Source organism: Schistosoma haematobium, chromosome 3 (genome assembly GCF_000699445.3).
Source record: "Schistosoma haematobium chromosome 3, whole genome shotgun sequence".
NCBI lineage: Eukaryota > Metazoa > Platyhelminthes > Trematoda > Strigeidida > Schistosomatidae > Schistosoma > Schistosoma haematobium.
The window spans coordinates 47131340-47156996 of record NC_067198.1 but is presented as its reverse complement, the minus strand read 5'-3'; the positions used below and the strand labels follow the sequence as shown (position 1 = coordinate 47156996).

Genomic DNA, 25657 nt, shown 5'->3' with positions numbered 1-25657 from the left:
GACTTCACTGTTCGTTCGTTTCCACACCAATAATTATCTGTTCTCATTCAATTTTCTTCGAACTACTTAACCTTCTGCTGCCAAGTATTTCACTTTCGATTGATGATACATACTACTTATGTCTGTCGACATCAGTAGCGCACACCACATCACGTCCAATATGTTGGCATGGGTTCGAATCCCACCCCTGACACTACACAGCCCCTAAATGCACTGGTATGGCCGAGAGTGAGGAAAGTCAGCTATCCTTCTCCAAATGCTTTCACGAGGCCACTTGCATACAACCACTGACAGGGAAGTTTTACTCATTACCTTCTCGTGGCAGAGCTGTTGTTTACGAAAATGAGAGGAAGAAAAGCAAATGCACGGCGCTCTAACCGGGTTGGTGGATACGGGGAATCCGCCTAGGGAGTTGTAAAACCCTGATTCCAAACCAGTGTTGCACATGGGCTCCAGTATCCTGAAGGAACAAGTTACATATGAACCAATCGTTGGTCACCGGCTACCACGGGACTGCATCTCCATACGTTGTTCCTCTGCCTTGTGGATTAAACCTTCAGGTCAAAGGCTCCGGGTGTGGCCCCTATGAAAACCATCTGCTTCAGTTTGGGCATCCGGGCAGTTTTCCAGCTCTCACACTAATCGAATGATATATGTGGCGCCTATCTATTTGGTGCCTTGTTGTAACCAATGTTTATGTGTTTACATAAATAAATGAATAAACTGTACCCACTGAAAATACCAACAACATAATTTATTACTTACCTTAGATCGTAACCAATTTAAAAAATTTGTTGGACAATGTTCAATAAAGAATTTTTATTAATTGCAACACATTCTGCTCCATCGGATACTAATGAAACGGATGTTGTACCACCGAACGGTTCAAATGCAATAGATTCTAGACCCTAATTAATGAATGATAAAATGAAATTTACGGAAAAAGTTATGTTATATATTAGGGAGATACATTTTGGTCGGTATAAGGTTGTGGAGATTATGAAGTTTTTGATTGAGACGGTCGTCCAGTACTTCCAGGTTTTCAATGGTAATCTAACATCAATAGGTTCATGATCTCAATCTGATACATTTTGGACATCCTGTTCACACACTAACTTCTTATGATATTTGTATAAAAAGAATAAAGATCAGACTAAACAATTTATAAGATAAAGGAAAAATAGAGATAATTAGGAAAGAGTAGGAGCATACAATAGCTGGTACTATTGCAGTGAACGAGAACACATGTTGGGACAATCAAATGTACTCGAATACAAAATTACAGAACATCTTAGTGAAATCTGAGAACCATACAGTATATACTTCATTTGCAAAATGTCAATCTATCGTCTCAGACTTGATCATTCCTTCGTTGCCACATCAATCATTCTCTGTTCTCGTTCTCTTCTCTTAGATCTTTTTAACCTTCTGCTGCCAGACATTTCACTTTCGATTGATGATACATACTACTTATATCTGTCGACATTAGTAACACAAACAACACTATGACATCATACTTACATGGGTTATTCTAGCTTTTGATGGATCAATTGGTTTATTTTTCTTGTGTCACTATCATCCCTTGTCAATTATTCGGTTATAAAATCAATTATTTTTATTTGAGTGTGTGTGTGTGTGTATTGCTTACCCTATTTGTCACATATCATCAGCTTATTTATGTATGGGTATAAATATTGAGTCACACTTCATCGAATGGGATTGATATCCTTGTTTTCTCTTTTCAGTGCATTTGAATTTTCCGCTTCTCATCTTTGCAGGTACAGCTTGCTGACAAATGCCAAGTAACATGAAACCTACATCCAGATTTTCCTGTTGACTACCTCAAACCACTATCTTATCTCAACATAGTGCACGCAATATCGAATCACCTAGACTAGTGACCACATTGGAACTTGGTCGATAGGATTCGACCTAATATACATGATATTGATCACTCATCAGCCAATGATTAATCAATTGCAAAACATGAACTTACAAATACACTATTTGGTTCCAATATTTTCAATTCTATAAATATTTTAACATTTTTATTATCTAATTTCTTAGCTGAATTTTGAGTATTCAACTAAGAGAAAAGGGATGAAAGTAAGAAAGAAAGAAAAAGAATGATCAAGATATTATTAATATAAAGTAATTCAGTTATTAATATTAGTATTCTTCAAATTTCACAGATTGAAATCATGAGTCAATTGAAGCTAGACCACCATGGAAAATCTGGAAGCACTGGACAGCCGTTTCGTCCTAGCATGGGACTCTTCAGCAGTGCTCATCCACGATCCCACCTCGCGAGATTCGAACCCAAGATCTATCGGTTTGGCACGCAAACGCTTAACCTCTAGACCACTGAGCCGGCGTCTGTTACGACTAGGATATATGTTCGTAAATTTGTAGCATATCTGTCTCTCATTGTCTAATCTGTGTGCTATATCAAGCATTTTCTAGTAATTTTCCATTCATTTAGTAAGTATTATGTATAAAAACATGATTTTTATTGAGAATATCATTTTAACCCATAGTATTTCGTATTATTTGCTGTTTTTATCAGACAAATTGAGATGTCTTACAGTGAACTCTTCATAGAGGAGATAAGTTGATAACAATTGATAACTATCAGTTAAATAGAAAATTTCTTGAAAATGCTAGACATTAGACTTTTTCGAACATTAAAAAAAGGAGCAGTTATCCTCACCCATAAAGTAACTAGTAGTATAGTAGACATTCAATTAAATGTATGAAAATTGATTTATGTATATTGAATCAGTAAAATGTAGTTCGTTAGATTATTCTCTCATTATAAGATAATACAGATATATTCATTATACATAAGTCTTGAAATCAGATGGCGGTTGGAGGTAGTCTACAGGAAACCCTGGACCCGGGTTTTGTGCTATTCGGTACTCGTCAGCAAGGTGTACCTTTAATCTTGAGGGAATTGGTGCTCCCTGACGGATTCAATCCCGTGTCACCCAGCTTCACAGCCAGAGATGTTACCACTGAGCCATCCGGGCCGTGACCGACGTGACACCCATAACACTAATCACCACCCAGTGATCAATCAACTGTGATAAGTCTTGAAATCGTAAGTTTTCATTTACAATTAACGAAATTACAAACTTTAAATAGATAGAATGCATCAAGAACTATGCTTTGTAGTGATGATGAGTTCCATCATGGATAAACAGTAATTGGAGAACTATTGATAAACAAACGACAACTAAGAGCTTGTTATGGTAGCTACTAGTAAATTCTGACTTCTTGGAATAGACCATATAACTCAATCATCCGTAAATATTCCTTAAACCCAGTCGTATGACACCAGTAATAACTGAGGTTGACATGATAAAAGATTGTTCAGGTCAGATGATTTGAAGGAAGCACAATGAATGGTTAAATTTGAATCAACTGCACGAGAGTTCAACAATCAATGGAAAATTTTTATATAGAATATTATGAATTATTTGTGATATGTATAAAAGAACTGACATTTACAACTTTTGTTTGGAATTTCAAAGATCAATTCGAAATTACATACAATGGAGCTACTACAAGCTATTTGATGGAGTTTTGTTCTTTGAGCTAGATCGTTTGGTTGTGGAGCTTTCATCGTTCTTCTGAATGACATCATCAGCACAAACTTCAGTTAGAAGCTATTTTGTTCCAGTTGTAGATCGTTCTTTAGAGAACACTTATAATCTAATATAAGGTGTAAAGTGTGAATTACGTATGAAACTACTCCGTCTAATTTTATTCTTCATTTTCTTAGTAAAATGTTATAAAGATTCAAAATGTTTCATGTCGTTAGTTTTTCTATGAATTTTCTTTAGTTTATGAACTACATGTTCCTAAGCTTAGTACTACTAGAATGGCATGAAAATTTCATTTAAAACGTCAAACTATTTACAAGTAGTATAAAATATTTTTTGAAAAAATTCGAGGATGCAAACACAACCTATTCATAAGAATGAAGTTGATTACATAAATAATTATATAAAGATCAAGTTAGACAAATAGAAATCTTCGAAGTCAGAGTCACAAACCAGTACCGGAAACCCATATTCTTTTCACTTAAAATTTTGTCAAAATAATGCGTAAGTAAATATAGTACTATCGTAACAATATGCATCATGGAGCTAAATTATACCGACATGTCTATATTATTTTTTTAAGGGTTTTAAGACAGCGCTCGAGATGGATGTGAGACGTAATGATCGAAAGACAAGAATAGAATATTGTCATAAAAGATGGAATGAGAACTAGACAATCACAAACCACAAGTTATGAAATGTTCAGGAATCAACCGATGGTTAGAGACCGTGAATGACATGGCTCAAAGTCGTTTGCAATGAGGCTGGTGCATCCATTCTTTGTGTTCTCCCAAATTCTAATCTTCTGTATTATTTATGTCCCCTTTCTCTTTTTCTTTCCAAATTTATTTCGTTGGATTGTACTCCTTGAATAACATCTTCAAACCCTAATCTTTCCGATTACTGCTTATACTTTTACTATCTCTACCACTAAGGGATTTCAATAGATAACTGCATCTCTGTGCTAATGTAATGTAGTATGGCAACTCGAACTGATGTACGTACGTACGAAGTTCTACGTTGTTACTGACTGACTCACTCAGGAATCAATAATTGCATCAAAAGAACAGTCGCCGAGAATTTACCTCTTTGAAGGAAGTCAATAACAATAAACTTTTAAGAGGAGCTACAAGTCAGTGGAACGTGGTCAAATTAGGTGGGTAAATTATCGATTCAGTTATCGTTCAAAACAAACAACTTACTGGGTGGCTTACTCAGAGAAGACTAAATGATGGAAGCAGGGAGATATTATCTTACAAATGAAAAAAATATGTATATTTGAACATCTTAGTAGAAGTACATGAAGAAGGAGTTGATTGTTTTCACTTTTATTTACTCCAATTTACTGGAATGATCTGCCATTTTCCACAAACAACGCATCATTACCATTACAACAAAGAAATAGAACAAAATTATTTAATATAAATCAAACTACTTAAAATTAATAAGTAGTAGACATATTCATACAAAAAAGCGAAGCTAAGAGAAATGAATTCTGAAACGGAAAGGATTTAATTGGAATTGTGGCTTGCAACGAAACCACTGACAGTTATTCACACATAATTAGTGACCATCAGCTAGATATAATCCATACCTAATATTATTGACATTCATAGTAAGATTTAATTCTAAACGCTCCCAAATGCCCTGGTATGGCCGAGAGTGGGGTGGGCCCACCCTCCCTCTCAAAATGTTCTCACACGGCCACGAGTATACAGCCTCTGATAGGGAATCCCCGCTCAGTGCTTTCTCGTGGCATTACTGTTGTTTACGAAATTGAAAGGACGAAAAGCGAATGTTCTGCGCTTTAACCGGATTCCAAACCAAATCAATCGTGCACATGGGCTCCAGTATCATGAAGGAACAAATGGCGTATGAACCAATTTTTGGTCACCGGCTTCCATGGGACTGCATCTCCTCATGATGCTCCACTGCCTTGTCGATCAGACCTTCAGATCGAAGGTTCGGGGAGTGGCCCCCTAAGAATACCACCTGTTTCGGTCTGAGCACCCGGGCAGTATCACAGCCCTCACACAAATCGAATGATTTATGTAACGCTTATCTGTTCGGTGCTTTCTTGTACCAATGTTTATGTGTTTAAATAAAAAACAAATAAAATAAATTCTAAACAAAGACGTTTTAGAAATCTAATCTTACTAATCTAGAAGGGGATAATACATGAATTCAGGAATACATTTAACTGAGTTAAGTTTTTCTTATAGCTAACTTACTTTTGTTTTCTCATGGTGTTTGGACGAATCAAAATAATACTGGAATTCAGTTTTAGATCTATGCGTTTTAACTGTTGACTTTAAATGTTTCGGTTTTAATTCAACATCTTTAAGAATTCTACATTGTCCTGTTTTAATAATATAAATCCAATTACTTTGATTACTATCAATACAGATGGTTACATTACGTCTGTAAATGAAGCAACAATTAAGTGAAGTACATAGATATACAATTAAACAACAATAAACTAAAGTAAAATATAGATAGGTGACTTATGAGGCTATTTTATGAATAAAGGAGGTCACCAGATTATCTTCAAAAGTACCTGCAAATACTAAACAGTTGCTTGACTCTTGTTTCGGATTGATCAATAGTTCATGTTGTGAATTCATACAACGCTGTAAAACAAATCATGTTATCACCATATAAATGAAGCTTAAGATGTTAACAAATTCATTTCGTATCTGACTGATCAGACTACCATAGTTGAAGTACTTGTATTTGATTCTTTATAAATCAGTATTGTAACTAATATCTTGGTATTTTTAAGAGAGATTACTTCTTCGTACTTGTCTACTTTCATAATATGACTTATTTGTGAAGATGGTTTGTTTATATTGAACGATTTTGAATATTTCTCAAGTGTCAAGCTAAATTTGGGAAGCATGGGATATAATGAACAGCTAGGATGCAGCTGCATGACCTAGACTTCACAGATGATCTGGTTATTCTATCGCAAACGCAACAACAAATTCAGGAGAAGACGACCAGTGTAGCAGCAGCCTCAGCAGCAGTAGGTCTCAATATACACAAAGGGAAAAGCAAGATTCTCCGATACAACACAGCATACAACAATCGAATCACAATTGACGGAGAAGATTTGGAGGATGTCAAAACCTTTACATATTTGGGCAGCATCATTGATGAGCACGGTTACTTATGGTCTATAAGTTCGGCCGGACACTATTAGCAACAACCAACTGTGGGTAAGAACAAATCAGATCCCAGCAGAGGAAGAAATCAGGATGAAGCGCTGGGAGTGGATAGGACACACATTGAGGAAAGCACCCAACTGTGTCATAAGGCAAGCCCTCACATGGAATCCTCAAGGCCAAAGGAAAAGTGGAATACCAAAGAACGCATGACTTTGAGAAATGGAGACAGACATGAGAAGAATGAACAAAAATTGGACAGAACTAGAAAGGAGGGCCAAGGACAGAGTAGAATGGAGAACTCTGGTCAGTGGCCTAAGCTTCATTGGGTAAGTAAGTAAGCTATGGTAACCAGATATTTACGAGATGAAATGTTTTCCATCCCACAAAAACTATGAACCCAATTTAATCAATTTGTTCAGAATTAAAATTCATTCTATTTCCTAAAAAAAGCGGTTATTACAAACTGTTTTGTCACCAGATGACTGTTTTCTTTAACTTTCATTTCCATAAGATTAATATACGTCAGTAGTCATTAGATACGTATAGCATACTGAAGGCTAAGAGGAAAATTCTCCCTACTCGTTAGTTTACGAGATATTTGAGTAAATTCGGTGGCACTATAATTTATAGATGATCTAATCAGAAGCGTTTAAGAGATTTTAAGGTCACGGGGTTAATTTCAGTACCTCATGCTAAAGTACAATCGTTTCACAGTGGATTTCAAAAGAAAACATGATAATTGAGCGGTTAGAACAAATGGGACTATTAAGAACTTGTTTTATTTGTGATTATGATAATCAAATGACTCGTGGACCTTGTGCAGGCTACCGTGATGATATTGTCTTTCGATGCAATATATGTTGGTGGAAGAAATCTACTAGAAGAGGAACTTTTTCCTCTCGATCTAGATTGAGACTAAGGCAAATTATGATAATTATTGCGAACTGGATAGTCAAATGCACCAGTAACACTGGCTGTAACATTTTCAGATGTTACTGAAGCTTCAGATGTTCAGTGGTATAAGTATTGTAGAGATATATGCGCAGCAAAAATGACAAGCATACATGAGTTGTTTGAGGGAGTCGGGAGAATCGTTGAAACAGACGAAACAGTAGTCAGGAAACGTGAATTCAACAGAGGATGTAATGTTAAAGAAGACTGGGCAAGTAGCATTCATGTAAAAATACCTCACAGGTCCTTCGAATATACGACACTTTCAACGGGTTAGAAACCGACAGGCTACAACGATAATGCCAGTTATACGGGAATATATGCAACCGGGTACTACAATATATACGGATAATTGGAGAGTGTACATATACCTACATAGACTAAGTTATGTGCATCGTGTCGTTATCCATAAACGGCATTTTGTGGACCCAACAACTGAAATGCACACAAACAATATCGAAGCTATGTGCTGGAGGTTGAAAGAGTTTTTACTACCTTATCATAACTCCAGAAGCCGACTATTATGAAGCTATATGGATGAGTTCCTCTATCATATACATTACGATTTTAGAAACTATCAACCTTTTCCTAACCTGGATAAATTTTTGATCCATATAAAAGAAGTGTATCCACATTTATTCTTTGGTATTGTATAATCTAAGTTTTACTGAATATCAACTGTTTTCTAATTGGCTAATACCTCTCGAGGTCATCCAAGCTTCGTCCAAAGTCATCCATAAATAAAATTTTAAAAATTAATCAATTTTTTCAATAGTTGAAATCATGAGTCGATTGAAGCTAGACCACCACCATGGAAAACCTGGAAGCACTGGACCGCCGTTTCGTCCTAGTATGGGACTTCTCAGCAGTGCGCATCCACGATCTCATCCTTCGCAAGATTCGAACGCATGATCTATCCATTTCAGACATGAGCGCTTAACCATTAGACTACTGATGGTTTAACTTCAATGGACTCATGATTTCAACTATTGAAATTACTAAACATTTTCACAACCCCCCCTTCTGATAATAATCAATTATCTTTATAACTTACCTAAAAAATGTAAATAATAAAATGGAACTATCCACACCATTTAAATGATTTACAATTTGGTTTGGTATCAATGGGATAGTACGTAAAAAGGTTATATGTTCCGCTTCATGATGTTGGGCATTTTGCATAAAGATTTTATTAAATTCATCATGTGACATAACTAATAGTTCGACGGATGTTTTACATATAATAGTTGCACTACGTTTACCACCATAAATTAAAGCTAATTCCTGTATATAAAATGAATAAGAAGAATAAGAATAACAGTAAGAGAAAAGAAAAAAAGAAACTCAGTTTTGCAGAGTTATAGTTAGACCATTATGGAACATTTGGAAGCATTGGACAGCTAGTCTAAGGGGTTAGGGGTTTGCATGCAAGACTGATAAGTTTTGGGTTCGAATCTCGCAAGGGAACAGGATCATGGATGTGTACTGCTGAAAAGTCCTACAATAGGGTGAAACAACTGTCCAGTGTTCCAAGGTTTTCTATAGTGATCTAGCTTCCATTGACTTATGATTTCAATTATGAAAATTACTATCATATTCATAACATCCCTTCTGATTTAATTTATAAGTTGTTTTTATTCTGAAATATTTTCAGTTGTGTTTTTAGTGAAAGACTATTCAATAGTATATAATGATGATATTGTAAAACAGATCAAACTTGATACTTTATGGCTTTGGTGTTGATGTAGTGAATGAGAACACAAGTGGAGACAATCTAACATCTGAGAACTTCACAGTAAATACTTTATTTTCAGAAGGGGTTTGTGGAGATTTTAGAAATTTTCACAGATTGAAATCATGAGTTAGTTGAAGCTAGACCACGGCCGTCCAGCGCTTCCAGGTTTTCCATGGTGGTTTAGCTTTAACTGACTCATGATTTCAATCTGTGAAAATACTTTATTTACAAAATGTTGATTGATTGTTTCAGACTTCATTGTTCCTGGATTTTCATAGCAATTACTTTGTGTTCCCGTTGTTTTTGCTCCTTGATCTTCATGACCTTCTTCTGCTAGACATTCTATTCCTGACTAGTGTTATATACTACTTATGTTAAAATAAGTAGCACACACCACATAAGTACTTAAACTTTAGATTATCAGGTTGTAATCTAATACTTTAAACTTAATTAATTCTCAATACTAGCTCAGTGATCATAACCAATGGTTCTCTCATTCTCTACATGTATGAACTTTGTAGTGACCTACTTTTATCAAGAGAACGCGATTGGTTTAATGGAAACAATTATTTTATAACCAATTGTACCAGTGATTGTTTTACTGTACTTGTTTGTTTAACTGTACTAAAGACATCCATTCTTCTTCCATTCTTCCTTCCTTTGATTGTGACCTTGCGCAAATTCATTTACGCTCAGTAACCACACTTGTAACCTGGCACGATCTCGGTATTCTTTCGATACCATGAAGTCGTCAACAAATACATCTCAACTACAGCCATCAACTGCCTTCTGATATTTGGCCTATGGGGGATCTTATCGGTTAACTGGCACGTAGTCTTCCTGTAGTGGTGATCATGGTCAAACGCGACTCGACGCCACATTACAACTTTATCATGGTTTCTGTACATATCTCTATTTGTCAATAATACTTCTCAGTTTAAGTTAACAAATGATGAACATCACCTAGAAATGTAAAAAGAAGTCGTCTAATTGGTGGCTTTTCAGACGATATAAAGATGATTAAACGTAAATTGACAATGCAGCTGAATTGTTCAACCATTAAGCATTTCAAAGAATGGTGTTGAACAAATGATAACATGGATAGGATAAATACAATACAACAAACGAGGAATATATTTCAGAGGATAAATATTGATATACTTTAAGTTGTATTCGCTAAGTTTTGTCGTATTATATACATACATATGTAGAATAACTCCTCCTGGAGACAAAGGAGAAGAGGAAGACCGAAGAACACATTACGCCGGGAAATGGAGATAGACATGAGAAGGATGAACAAGAATTGGATGGAACTAGAAAAGAAGGCCCAGGAAAGAGTGGGTTGGAGAATGCTGGTCGGCGGTTTATGGTCCATGGGAAGTAACAGGCGTAAGTAAGTAAGTAATATGTAGAATACTTACTCCAAAACTTTGTCCAGCTTTTAAAAAAGCTACAGTCTCTTCATAAGGTTCTCCTGTTTGTTTATCTTTTCTTGATACACTAACAACCACTGAAAGTTAGAAACAGTAAACGAAAATACATGAATTATTAAATGATAAAGACTGAAGGAAAAGCTTTGTAGATGTCAACTGAAGAATTACTGTTATATATGGATAACACAAGAAAACTATTCCGTAAAGTGTACCCATCTAGATTGGGCAATAACTTTCCAAAATAAATGGCTTTGTAAGCATTCAATATTGATGTTGACCTTGTTGGTTTCAATGAACATGACTAACTGGAGACATTTCGTCAGTCATCATCATCAACCTATTACGACATAACTAAACTTGATATATTTTTCTTCCTCCAGATCACCAATCTAGAAGTCTCACCTTTCACTGTCTGTACTTAACTCCAAGTATAATATTCCTTTTGACTATTATCACCCTTTTTCTTTAGTTCTGGAGTAACATCTATAAGGTAACCAGATTATTGTTAGAAAGAACGTGGCCCCATTCATGTTTCACAATGAAAATGATACTCTGAGAATAAAGGTTCATCCCATCAGCAATAAGACTCTAATTACCGACACGATTATACTCAAACGATAACAGTTTGTCGTTAGTACTTCTAATCACTGGTCAGTATACTATATATAATAAGGAAAGAAATTTATAAGGTTATATTGTAGTGAATGAGAACATAAGTGGGAACAATCGCATTTACCTTAACACAAACTTACAGAACGTCTTAGTCAAGTCTGAGAACCATACAGCAGAAAATACTTCATTTACAAAATGTCAATCAGACATCATTGTTCCTGCATTTCCATACTAACTGTTTTCTGTTCCCGTTTTTTCTCCTCGATCTCGACATTCTATTCCTCACTAGCCTTATATAATACTACTTATGTCGACATAAGTAGCACACAACACAATATGATCTCTATACAGCATAATTTTTATGGTTACAATACGGAATTAACCTTGATCAATTCTATATATGATCTTAACATTTTTATATCCATTAGATAACCTTTATAGTAAATGAATTTGGCAATGTCAAGTCACTTAGACTAATGATCACATTACAATTGGATCAATAAGATTCAATTTCGCACTAAGATGGATCCGACACACATGATATTTGATCACCAACCAGTGATCAATCAATTGTGAACAATTTGATTCACAAACGTTTGTCAAAGTTTGTATTTCAAAGGTTGTACCCATATTTGTGTTTTACACTATAAAGTTAACCTTATTTCAACAGAACTATTTATTCAGGTCATATAGTTATTTAACAAATAAAAATCCTCTGAGTTTTCATCATCTTTTCATGAAAACTAAGCAACTGATCTCCTGTAGGACTGGGATGTACTTGCTGACAAGTGCCAAGTAGCATGAAACCTAGGTTCACAGATAAAAGAATTAGTTATTACAACTGATAACTATTAATTAATTTGTCAATGATCCAGATCCTGGGTATGATGTTTGATCATATATTTCATAAAACTTACCAGAACCTGAAATGATGAAGTAGAAATTTAATGGTGGTTGGCCTTGTCGAATTATCATTCGTCTAGCTTCATATCTGGAAGAAAAGATTAATTCATGGATATTTTTTTTGTAAATTGATGCTCAACCAAGTAAATACATTTTTAATAATTGAATTCATGAGTCAATTGAAGCTAGACCACCATGGAAAACCTGAATGGCCGTTTCGTCCTATTGTTGGACTCCGCAGCAGTGCTCATCTACGATCCCGTCACGCGAGATTCGAATCTGGGGTCTATCAGTCACGCGCGCGAACGCTTAATCTCTAGACCACTGAACCGGCATCCAACGGTGTTTATATCTAACTTCAACCAATCCATGAAATTGCACCACCGTCCACCATTGTCTTAAGTGAGTTACTATCTCACAATAGACCCAGTTGAACTCCACTAGTCACTACTTCTTACTTATGTTGACAGATATGAGTAGTGTGAGGCCAGTGAAATATCACTGAGCCCTAGCCAAATCATCCGGCAGTTGGGTCACTGAATATTGAACAGTTCTTCGATCCCCGTCTAGGTCAAGGACAACCAACGCGCACCAGTTAATCATACGCCATGGACTGGCGCATGCGGTGGTGGTCATACTTTCGCTTGTACTTATTTTTACTAATATATTTCTGTCATAACGTTCTTTGTGTTCTATGGCCTTCAAAGCAGCCATAGAACCTTGATATGTCGGAAGGGTAATCCAAGTTAGGTGCTAACCACGAGGTTTGACTTCAACGTTAGCTTGTTCGTCACACCATTCCTGTCTAACTCGAGTAGTCTCCCAATCATTCGACATAGACCATCTACGTTAGTGATCTACAGTAGTGTGCAACATCCATCGAAAGTGGAATGCCTAGCAGCGGAATGTTGAGAAAATTGAATAGAAAAGAGCGGTAATAAAGAGTGACTAGTATGGAAATGAAGCAACAAGAAAGTCTGAAACAATTGATAGATATTTTGCAAATAAAATACTGAACGCACGATATTCAAATTCTACCAAATAACTCCGTAACTCCACCTTGAGGTCCCTCTGGTTGTATTCTCACCCAACACACTACGGCAGTCGTTAATAAAATACATAAAATAGTGTGACCAATGGTCACTCAGATGATGACTGTCCGAGTCTCAATTGAGAACATAAATTTCTTCTGGGTTTAAGGGATATATTTTATCAGTATAGGGTTGTAGAGATTCTTGAGTTGAATAAAAAAACTAAATACGGAAGCTAAATGAAGGATAATTTCACAGATTCCATCAACCATCAAAGATATATTGATGAAACCGGTAGAATTACAGCTTCACTGGTAACGTTATGACCTGTCTTATTTGTTATCACTGTATAACTAACACATTTACGTAATATCCTATACAAGGACTAAATCAACAGTGGTTACAGATATCAGTCACAACCTAGTAACCAACCAGAGTAAATACCTCAGACTTACGAGAGGTTGACTGAGACCTGGATAGCTCAATGGTTTAGTCCCTGATTATCATATTAAGTGACATGTGTTCGAACCCTAGGGAGGTCATCAATTTCCTAAAGATTATAGATAAATCAAACCTGTCAGTCTTAATCGATGAGAAAACTTCGACCGACCGGATCCTCCTGTTGACTGATTCCAGCCAACAACTATTCAATCAGTTGTATAATTAAAGGCAAACACTAAAGCTTGTTCAAATGTACTTGGTGTTGTTTTACTTGTATCTTCCCATTATTATTTAGGACTGCAATTGATCAGTCTCTTATCGGCATATGTGCATACTGTGCGGATCGCCATGATATAGCCTTAAGACACAAGGTTTTTACGTAAAGATGCATGGTGGCTAACAGTAGAGTTCAGGATGCGCGTTTCGTCCTAGTTGGGACTAGTCAGCTGGATGTACCTGCATTCCAAAGTTGGTTTTCACTCCGGGACTCGAACTCAGTACCCATCGCTTCAAATGCCGACACGTTCTCCACTTAAAGCTTGTTCATTTTAATTTTTCCCAATGATTACTAACATGATAATTGTTATATTTAAGAAATTAATGATTAACTTACTTTTCATACCATGCTTTTTCTATAATTGCTTTTTGCATAGCAATTGGGAATTCACTGAATGCTTCTGTTGTTGCAATAACAGATACAGTGGCTGAATGAATCATTGATTCTGTACGATATTTACTTGGTAAAGTGAGTATTTTCACTGCATCATATGTAAGATATTTTTCACGATTGATCTATTGTTTAAAAGAAGTAAATGAAGTGATACAATAGAATGATACGATGTGACTTATAACGAAGAAAAAGGGGACCATCATGAATGGGATCCAGTGTTATGAACCTATGAAAACAATAAGGATCAGTTTTATGAGAGGTTGCAGTTGATCATGGAGAAGTGCTCATGAATGAAACGACTTGGTCAACCTAATGAGAGAACCAAACGTCAAAGTCGGAATGGGACGATATGGACTAGGAGAAAGGAACGAGAATAGATATAGGTTAACAAATTTATGTGCATTCGAAAAATTAGTTATAAGCAGCACAATATTTCTCCAAAAACAAATACAAAAAAACTATATGGATCTCACTGGATCACACTACTGCGAACTAGATCGGTCGTATTTACATCACTGAAAAATTCAGAAGGTCAATGGAAGACTTGAGAACCAGGATAGGAGCTAACATACCTTCAGATTATCACCTGTTTGTAGCCGAGATGAAACTAAAGCTAAAAAAAGCATTGGATAGCTGGACAAACGGCATTACAAAGGTCCAATACAGACATCCTTCAACATACTGACAAACTTGGCGAATCCAAGATAGCTTTCACTAACAGGCTCCAAGTCTTACAAGATCTGTTTAAAGAAGAAGAAACTACTATGAAGAACAATTGGGAAGGTGACAAAGAAGCATTAACTACAACGTGTCAGGAGGTTCTGGACCGTAACAAGCATCATCATAATGAATGGATCTCTATCGGGATCCAGGAAAAGATTCAAGAAAGGAAGAACAAGAAGAAAGCAATTAATAATAGTTGAACAAGAGCAGAGAAAATCAAGGTAAAAGATAAATACACAAAATCAAACAAGCAAATGAAGAAGAGCATCAAAGCCGACAGGCGGAAATACGTGGAAGAACTAGCAACGACGGCGAAAAAAGCTGCAAGAGAAGGAAATATGAAAGAACTATATAACATAGCGAAGAAACTGGAAGGGAACTGTAGTAAACCAGATAGACCAGTTAAGAACAAAGAGGGCAAACCAATCACTGAGATTCAAGGACAGAACAAATGGGTGGAACAATTCGAGGAGCTCCTGAATAGACCAGCTCCATTAAATCCAACGAATGTCGAAGCAGCACACACAGGCCTTCCTATAAATGTTACCCCACCAACGACCTGACAATAAGCCAGCCGAAACACACAAGTCAGATATAGAAGTAACTGCAAATATGCTTCACATTCGATTCAGGAAGATTTGGGAGGAAGAACAAAAACCGACAGATTGGAAAGAAGGACACATCATCAACATGTTAAAAAAAAGTAGATTTAAACAAATATAACGACTGCAGAGGAATCACACTACTGTCAGCACCAGGAAAAGTTTTCCGCACAGTGTTGTTGAACGAATGAGAGATACAGGAGACGTCCAGATTCCAGATCAACAGGCTGGATTCCGTAAGAATCGGTCGTGCACAGACCAAATCTTCCATCAATCAGTCGAATAGAACTCCTCACTATATATCAACTTCATTTATTATGAGAAAGCATTTGACAGTGTGGATAGGAGAATATTATGAAACTCACTTCGAAACTGTGGTGTACCTGAGGAAATCACTAACATCATACGAATCCATACGACGGACTACACTGTAAAGTGGCGCATGGAGGACAGCTGAAAGAGGCATTCCAAGTGAAGACTAGAGTCGGACAAGGCTGATTACTCTCCCACTTGCTCTTTCTCCTGATGGTTGATTGGATTATAAAGACCTAGACATCTGGAAGGAAGCACGGAATACAACAGACGGGTTGGATGTAACTAGATGATTTAGACCTTGCAGATTACCTAGCTGTTTTATCCCATACACATGAACAAATGTAGGCCAAGACAATGTGGCAGCAGTCTCTGCAACAGTAGGTCTCAAAGTATACAAGGGAAAAAAAGACCCTCAAATGCAATACAGAGAACACCAGCTTGGTCACACTTTTTAGAGGAGCTCTGGAAGAGGTGGAAACATTCATTAATCTGGGTAGCATCATCGATGAACAAGGAGGATCTGATGCAGACGTAAAGGCGAGGATCGGTAAAGCAAGGGCTACATTCCTACATTTGAAGAATATATGAAACTCAAAACAACTCTCAAGCAATATCAAAGTCAGAATCTTCAATACGAACGTCAAGACATTTCCACTGTACGGAGCTGAAACTTCGATAACTACTACAACCATCATCAAAAATGTACAAGTATTTATAAACAGTTGTTTATGAAAGATACTCAGTGTCCACCGACGGGATACCATCAACAAAAGCCTAGTACAGGACTGAACAAACCAACTTCCAATTGATGAGGAAATTGGGAAAAGACGTTGGAAGTGGATAGGACATACATTACGAAAATAACCAAACTGCATCACGAGGCAAGCTCTAACCTAAAAGAAGAAGACCAAGGAACACACTACGGCAAGAATCAGAAACAGACACGGAAAGAATGAATAGCAACTGGAAACAACTGAAAACGATCGCCAAGAACAGTGTCGGATAAAAAATGCTAGTGGGTGGCCTATGCTACTTTAGGGATAACAGACTGAAATAATTAAGTGTTGTATTTTTGTTAGATAATAAATCTTCACTGACACAGACGAAATGTTGTCGTTTTGATATATTTTTAAGTCTTTGCACAATGGATATCAGTAGTCATTAGTGTGCATTATTGTTATTCCATACAATTTTCACTAATCGATTTGATTATCTCGATAAAGTCGAAAGTAGACCTTATACTAAGTAAGTGTAGTCTTATATTAATCCATAAACTGTGAACATCATTATTCTATTTTAGATAAAATAAATCCATATTCAGTTTATACTTTCTTTCTTCTCATTATAGGGGTAATCCAGTATTTACTAAGCCTTCATTGTTTATTGAATCGAAATGAAAAAAACATTGTTAAACTTAATTACAGAGACTTTTGTTTTTTTGCTTTACGCCGATGGAGCATAGGCAACCGACCAGCATTCTACAACCCACTCTGTCCTGGGCCTTCTTTTCCAGTTCTGTCCAACTTTTGTTCATTCTTCTCATGTCTGTCTCCATTTTTCGAAGTAATGTGTTCTTTACTCTTCCTCTCCCCCTTTGGCTCTGGGGATTCCATGTGAGGGCTTGCCTTGTGACACAGTTGAGTGCTTTCCTCGTTGTGTGTCCTATCCACTTCCAGAACTCCTTCCTAATTTCTTCTTCCGCTGGAATATGGTTTGTTCTCTTCCACAATAGGTTGTTGCTGATAATGTTTATCCAACGGATCCGAAGTATCTTGTGTAAATAACTGTTAATCAACACTTGTATGTTCTGGATGATGGCTTTTGCAATTCTCCAAGTTTCCACCCCATACAGTGGAACTGTCTTGACATTTGTATTGAAAATTCTGACCTTGGTGTTGGTTAACAATTGTTTCACGTTCCAGATGTGCTTCAGTTGTAAATAAACTTCTCTTGCCATGCTGATCCGCGTATTCACATCTGCATCAGATCCACCGTGTTCATCAACGATGCTGACCAGATATGTAGAGGATTCCACATCCTCCAGCTCTTCTCCGTCAATTGTGATTGGATTGTTGCATGCTGTGTTGTATCGAGAATCTTGCTTTTCCCTTTGTGTATGTTGAGACTTACCGCTGCTGAGGCTGCTACTACACTGTTCGTCTTCTCCTGAAATTGTTGTTGCGTTTGCGATAGAATAATCAGATCATCTGTGAAGTCTAGGTCATGCAGCTGCATCCTAGCTGTCCAATATATCCCAGGCTTCCTCTCAGATGTTGACGCCTTCATGATCCAGTCGATCACTAGGAGAAAGAGGAAAGGTGAACACAACAACATTTAACTTACTTTGTATGCATATTTATCAAATCCTAAATGATCAATATTTAATTTCACTTCAATATTCTTTTGAAGTTCAACAAACGTTTGAGCACTTTTACTACGTAATTTAGCATCTTTCAATTCTTGTATTGGTCTGTAAACAAAGAAAAGTAGAAAAGAAAAGAAAAGTGTACAAAGAACAATCTTTTTTTTTCTATAAAGATGTTTCATATTGAGGCATTGATTACTGAAGTAAGTGTAATTGCATCTTGATCAGTCAGTAACAACGTAGAACTTTGTACGCACGTAGATTAGTTCAAGTTGCAATACCGCATTAACACAGAGATACGATTGTCGATTCAAATCCCATAGTGCTAGAGGTAGTAAAAGTATAAACAGTAATCGGAAATGGTTAGGTCGTGAAGCTTTCATCGTTCTTCTGAACGACATCATCAGCACAAACGTCAGGTAGAAGTGAAGTGTTTGAATTTCTCCACATGCGGAGTTTGTGCTGATGATCTTGTTCAGAAGAATGATGAAAGCTCTACGACTAAACTATCCAGCTCAGAGAACAAAACTCCACCAGAGTCATCCACCTGAGCTACAAATCTTCTCCACCATCTCAGTAATCGGAAAGATTGGGGTTTGAAGATGTTATTCGAGTAGTATAATCCAGAGACATGAAGAGTTCAGATTATTAGAATTGATATCATGAATGAATCAATGTTAGACCACCATTGAAAACCTGGAAGCACTGGACATCTGTTTCGTCCTAGTATGGGACTCCTCATCAGTGCGCATTCACGATCCTATACGCAGGATTCGAACCCAGGTGGTCTAGAAGTTAAGCTGTCATACTCGAGACTGAAGGTCTCGAGTTAGAGCCCCGCGTGCGGGATCGTGATGATGAGTCTCATATTAGAACCAAACAGTGGTCCAGTGCTCCCAGGTTTTCAATGCTGGTTCAACATTGATCCATTCATGAAACCAATCGAAACCCAACAATCTCCACAACCCTATACTGACATATTGATAGTGACAAGGCAGGTCTACTACTAGTAGTAGTGATAAGAATAATAAAATAACGAATTTTCTAATCATTAGTTCAACATAAGAAATAGGTTTAATGTCGTTAAACGGACTTTAAAATAATAATCACAAAGCATTATTAAAGTTATATAATATGAAGTGTGTAAGTTATTAGCTGCGGAAGAATATAAACGGAAAGATGTGAAAAATGACAAACCATAATAGGATGTGCCCCCAAATGCCCTGGTACGGCCGAGAGTGGGGAGAGTCCGCTCTACCTCTCGAAATGCTCTCACATGGCCATGCGTATATAGCCTCTGCCAGGGAAGTCCTACTCACTGCCTTCTCGTGGCATTACTGTTGTTTACGAAAATGAGAGGACGAAAAGCGAATGTCCGGCTCTTTAACCGGATCCCAAACCAAATCAGTGGTGCACATGGGCTCCAGTATCCTGAGGGAACAAATGGTGTATGAACCAATCGTTGGTCACCGGCTACCATGGGACTGCATCTCCTTACGTTGCTCCACTATCTTGTGAATTAGACCTCTTGGTCAAAGACTCCGGGTGTGGCCCCTAAGTAAACCACTTGCTTCGGTCTGGGCGCCCGGGCAGTATCACAGCCCACACAAGTCAAGTGACCTGTGCGGCGCATATGTATTTTTTGCCCCTATTTTTACCAATATATATGTGTTCAAATCAATAAATAAATAATAATTAAAGCCTATGACCTTTAATCATTATAGTCAATATGTTCATATTTCAATCATAGATTTGTTCATTTTTATATAAGAAAATATCATATCATCCTCCTGGTAAACCTACCTGATAAGATTCAATGTTGCACGTAGTAGTAGACCAGCAATAATAATCCGTTTAAATAGATTTATTGGCTTAAAACAAATTCAAATAAATCCTTCATTAGTTATGTGAAACTGCTTTACATAAGAGTTAAAAGAGAATCCTTCAAATCAGAAATGTAAACAGTTAAATTGGAACAATAAGACTATGAAATAGATTAATGAATTACATAAATAGTTGATTGTAGTTGAAACTAGTGTTTTTTTAGCGAGCTAGTTTTCTACGGGATGGGGTCGCTAACCCCATACCCAGTCATCCTCCTTTATCCGGGCTTGGGACTGACAGTAGCCCAAGAGGGGCTCCAGGAGGAGTTGAGTTGAAATTAGTCATTCTATCTTGTGAATATGCATCGAACATTTAAGCACTTCTCTAGTTTTTTGCCACTGATTAAACTCTATCCATCTGATCACTTGTTTTCTTACTTACTTCCTTACACCTGTTACCCCCAATGGAGCTATAGGCGATCGATCAGCTCCAATATGCTCCATACTATATTTCAGTATTATGTACTCTAAATCAAACAGCAGGAAATTCAGGATTTAGAGTTTATGGTGGCTGCCATTCATCAGCTAGGAATATCTAAAACCGTAAGAGGTAACCAAGAAATACATCAATAGTCACATGTTGAATCGATCAAAACCTTAGTTAATTTGACCACAAATGAAATTGTAAAGATTCAAATTACAGTTCAGAATTAAGAACATTTTCATTTTCCAAATATTCTGATATACTATTTGATATCCATTTCTGACCATGTTATGTGATATGATACACAGGGAGTTCAAATAGTACTCAATTGGTTGGCAATCAATGTCCTTAAGCATGAAATGTCTCACGTACCTTCTAAATGCAAAGTACTTTTACAGGACTGACTGGAGTCTTTGTATGCTATTGACAACTAGTGGCAACACCATGTAAGCAATGTTGAAGTAAGGCAATGTGTGTCCTGTCAGAGTGACTACAAGTTGATTAGCGTAGCCACATTGACTGGTTTGATCCTGTTTTACGAATGTTATTTTAGTGACTTTTTAGTGGCCCTCGCATATCTGACTGTGTTTAAATCCTATGAATGATTGTTAGTGAATTGTACATGAAGCCGATTCTCGTACGTAATCATCGACTTAACTTGCGTTAGTGGATAACGGAATTAAATAAGTCAAATACGAGAATGAATTGCGAATACGTATATTTCATACAATCGTTGATCGGAACACACAATCAGGGAAACGATGGGAAGAAGGAGAAGAAGAGAGAGCGAAAAAAACGGATCAGAGAAGCCATGGGAGCCAACTCAATTTAATTAAGCGTGACTCGGTATTTATAGTCAAACAAAAATAAGTTCTAAACATGTAATGAATCGGGTAAGTAAAACAGTTGGGGTTAATAACCGAATAGGTTACGGTATAAAAATGGCTTGAGGAGAAGCTAGAATAACCAATGTGGGCTTGATATGGTACCAGGCACTACAAATTCCGTATTGCACATTATCTTCCAACTCTGAAAATAAGTAGGGAGGTGGTTAATTTATGATACGGAGTCGTTATTTGAAGAAAATTTGAATATGACTTGTATGTGTCGCATCATCACAACTAGCCCCAACTGAGATTGTAGAGTTGATCCAACTCAGTGGCTTGATACATATGGCTCGAAATAAGAATCAATAAAGATTTCTCTATAGCATATTACTACAACTTTTATCAAGGTGAGATGAACTTTTTTAACTGAGAAAAATAATCTTCCTCAGATGTACTTCCAAATAAACTGTGTATCTTACCAACTAATATTGTTTTTGTATATTGATTTGTTCTACAAACTTTACATACCTTAAATTCATCTGTTATTGTTTACTTGAATCTTCACATTGATGATTAGGACTGCAATTGATCAGTGTCACATTGGCATATGTGCATATTGTGCGTATTGCCTCGATACTGCCTAAATCAACAAGCATTATAAGCAAAGATGTATAGTGGCTAGCAGTGGAATCCAGTTTGACGCGCGTTTCATCCTATTTGAGATTCGTCAACAAGATGTACCTGCATCTCAGAGTTGATGTTCACTCTGCGACTCGAACCCAGTATCGTCTGCTTCAAACACCATCGCGTTACCCAATTAGCTACTGAGTCCCGATGGTTCCGTGCTTGTGCAATGGGGTGAAGCTTAAATTCACTTGATTATCAGGACTCAGTGACTAAGTGGATGACACGATGGCGTTGGAAGCGGACGGTATTGGGTTAAAGTCCCACAGTGAACATCAACTCTGAGATGCAGGTACATTCGGTTGACGAGTTCCAGATCAGACGAAACGCCTGTCAAACTGGGTTCCACTGCTAGACACTATCCATTTTTGCTTTACATATCTTGTTTATCTTTTCTCAATATTGTCACTTAATCTGGTACTCAGTTGTACTAAACATTCTATGTATTATAACTTCTTATGTTATAAATGAACTGCTGGTTTTTACATGAATTCTGTCCAAGTTTTTTCTATCTACTGTATTATTAGTATTATTTATAACAATATAACATTCTATTGAAATGGGTAGTGTTATGTTAGGTGGTGGTTGGAGGTAGTCGACGGGAAACCCTGGGCCCGGGTTTCGTGATACTTGACACTCGTCAGAAAGATGTAACTGTAATCTTGAGGGAACTGGTGCTCCCTGGCGGATCCGATCTTGTGTCACACAGCTTCACAGTCAGAGACGTTACTACTAAACCACCGGGGCCACGACCGACATCCTGTAAGGCTGAGATGTAATCACAATTGATTGATCACTGGGTGGTGATCAATGTCATGTGTGTCTAGTCCTTATTAATAGTGCAGATCGAATGCTATCGACCATGTTGCAATGTGGCCATCAGTCTATGTGACGACACTGAGTGCACTATTGTGAAATTAGATGGTGGTTGGATGTCGTCGACATTGACTGCTACCCAGTGATCAATCAATTGTGATAGCGTTATGTATTTTTACTATGCATCATGTAAGTAATGACTTCCGATTCACCTTTTTCTTCCTCATGCTCCTTCACCCCCCTCCCACCTCCTATGATACCGATATATTCAAAAATATCACTAACCAATCACATGATAGTAACGAGATTTGTAATTTTCTATTTGTGATTGTAAATGTTACCGATTACTGTACAATATACAATCACCAGTCTAAGTAAGTTGATATGGTGATGCACTTGGACTGATATTAGGAAACCAAATTTATTATCGAATGCCTAATACTTCCAAGACGGATATTTAGTAAGGTAGATACTACCATCTTCACTACAGTATACACAACCTTAGTGAGAACGAAGCTTGAGAATTGCGTGCAGGCTTCAATCCCTTATTTAAAAGATGACTCGGATATCCTGGAAAAAGAACAGAGGGCAGCTACCCATGCAATTCCAGAACTCTGGGGTTTACCATACAAAGAGTGGCTTGAAAAGCTAGACCTCTTTACTATGTCCTATCGCAGACTAAAATGTGATGTAATTTAAAATACTAAGAAATGATTTTGGACCTAATGTATTCTCTCTTTTTCTTCCCACTAAATCGCGACATCTTAGAAGACATAACAGGCGAGTGGAAAAGCCAAGAATGAACAAAATACCCTCAGCATACAGGTTTTTATAACGAGTCATCAATTTTTTGGACCTGTTATCCGAGGCGGTGGTGTCCGCACCTTCAATTGACTCATACATGAGAAGACCGGACACTCATAGAAGCACACTAGAAAAGGAAAAGTGTACGCCGTAGACCTTCTATTCTTACTACACAAATCTGAATCTGAATCAACATAATATTCATATCAATGTACAGATAAAGAAGAATATGTCTTTCAAAAGAAAACAAGAATTTATTTATAATCCTTACTCGTATCTTTTTCATGGAATGTAATTTGAATTCATTAGAAATATCGATTTCATCATTAGAATCATTAGGAATTTCATTGAATGAAGAGGAAGGAAATGTTGGTGTTGAAGATGACGATGATGTTGGTGATGTCTTTGCATGAAGACTTGAATGTAACAGAGCATGACATGATGAAGTAGAATTGGATAAAGGTGATGAAGAACGAATATCCTCTTTACTTTTATTCAATTTATTGTCATCATTTAAATAATTAAATGTATCAATGTTCATACCTTGATTATCTTCAATTTTTTGTATGATATCATTGAGTGTTATACGTAAATTGTATGATTTCATATTATCCTTTCTATGTAAAGCATGAACATCAGCTGATAACGAATGTTTTTTGGAGGAATAATCTTTTGCATTGAATTCAATGTTCCAAACTTCATCATCACCGTCACCATCGCCATCATCATTATCAGCAGGTTTATTAACACGATGAGAAGTATCATGTTTCTGTTCCATATCTTGTTCATATTCACTTTGTTTTATTTTATATTCTTGTAATAAACGTGAACCAGCACTTTGTATAGAACGTTTACAATGAGGTAATCTTTTAGGCGTTAATAATTGACGTCCACCTTGTATTAAAAATCTTTGTAATTCATAATCCCATGGTGAATTCACTTGAAGATTAGAATGTTTCACATCTATATTGGATTTTGATGAAGATATTCTATGATGGAAATAATGATCATATTTGGATTTTTGTAAATTTGACGCTTCTTCTAAACTAATACGTCTTCCATACAGATTATAGATAAACATGAATGAATGAATGAATGAATGAATGAATGAATGAATGAATGAATGAATGAATGAATGAATGAATGAATGAATGAATGAATGAATGAGAAGAAGCTATTCAACGATCAATACATAGATCTGCTTCAATGATAAATGGAAGCATATGAATGGATAGAAACAATCGCATAATGTACTATAACGTTTCCAATATAACTGATAATGAATGAAATCATGCTGGTATTCAAATCGAATGACCTTATAGGTTTCTAAGTGAAGATATTCATCAAATGATTGGTTTATGTTCAATTATAATTCGGTATGAAATGGATTTATTTGAAAGTATCATAATATCTAAATATATAATTATAAATGAATGGAATGCTCACTAGTGACTGGCTTCAAGAGGTCTCTCCTGGCATTCTAGTTAGAAGCAGTGACCAGTGAAGTTCAACCAGGACTGTTGTGAGATATCAGCTCACTGAAGACAATGGTATACGGTGGCTCAATTTTGTGGATTAGTTGAAGTTAGACATTAATACTATTAGATACCGGCTCAGTGGTCTAGTTAGTTAAGCGTCTGCGTGCTAGACTGATAGGTCCTGGGTT

General features: G+C 36.6%; 1 protein-coding gene across 1 annotated transcript; it reads right to left on the bottom strand.

Annotated features, from left to right (window-relative positions):
• Positions 1-782: 782 nt before the first annotated feature.
• Positions 783-25072, bottom strand: MS3_00010682 (uncharacterized protein; the record flags this gene model as incomplete). Its single annotated transcript, XM_051219080.1, has 10 exons — positions 783-908; positions 1997-2086; positions 5837-6026; positions 8778-9007; positions 10880-10968; positions 12421-12494; positions 14492-14670; positions 18532-18658; positions 20357-20424; positions 24263-25072. 10 exons carry the CDS (start codon positions 25070-25072, stop codon positions 783-785), a joined length of 1983 nt encoding a protein of 660 aa, XP_051070038.1.
• Between the last annotated feature and the right edge of the window lie 585 nt (positions 25073-25657).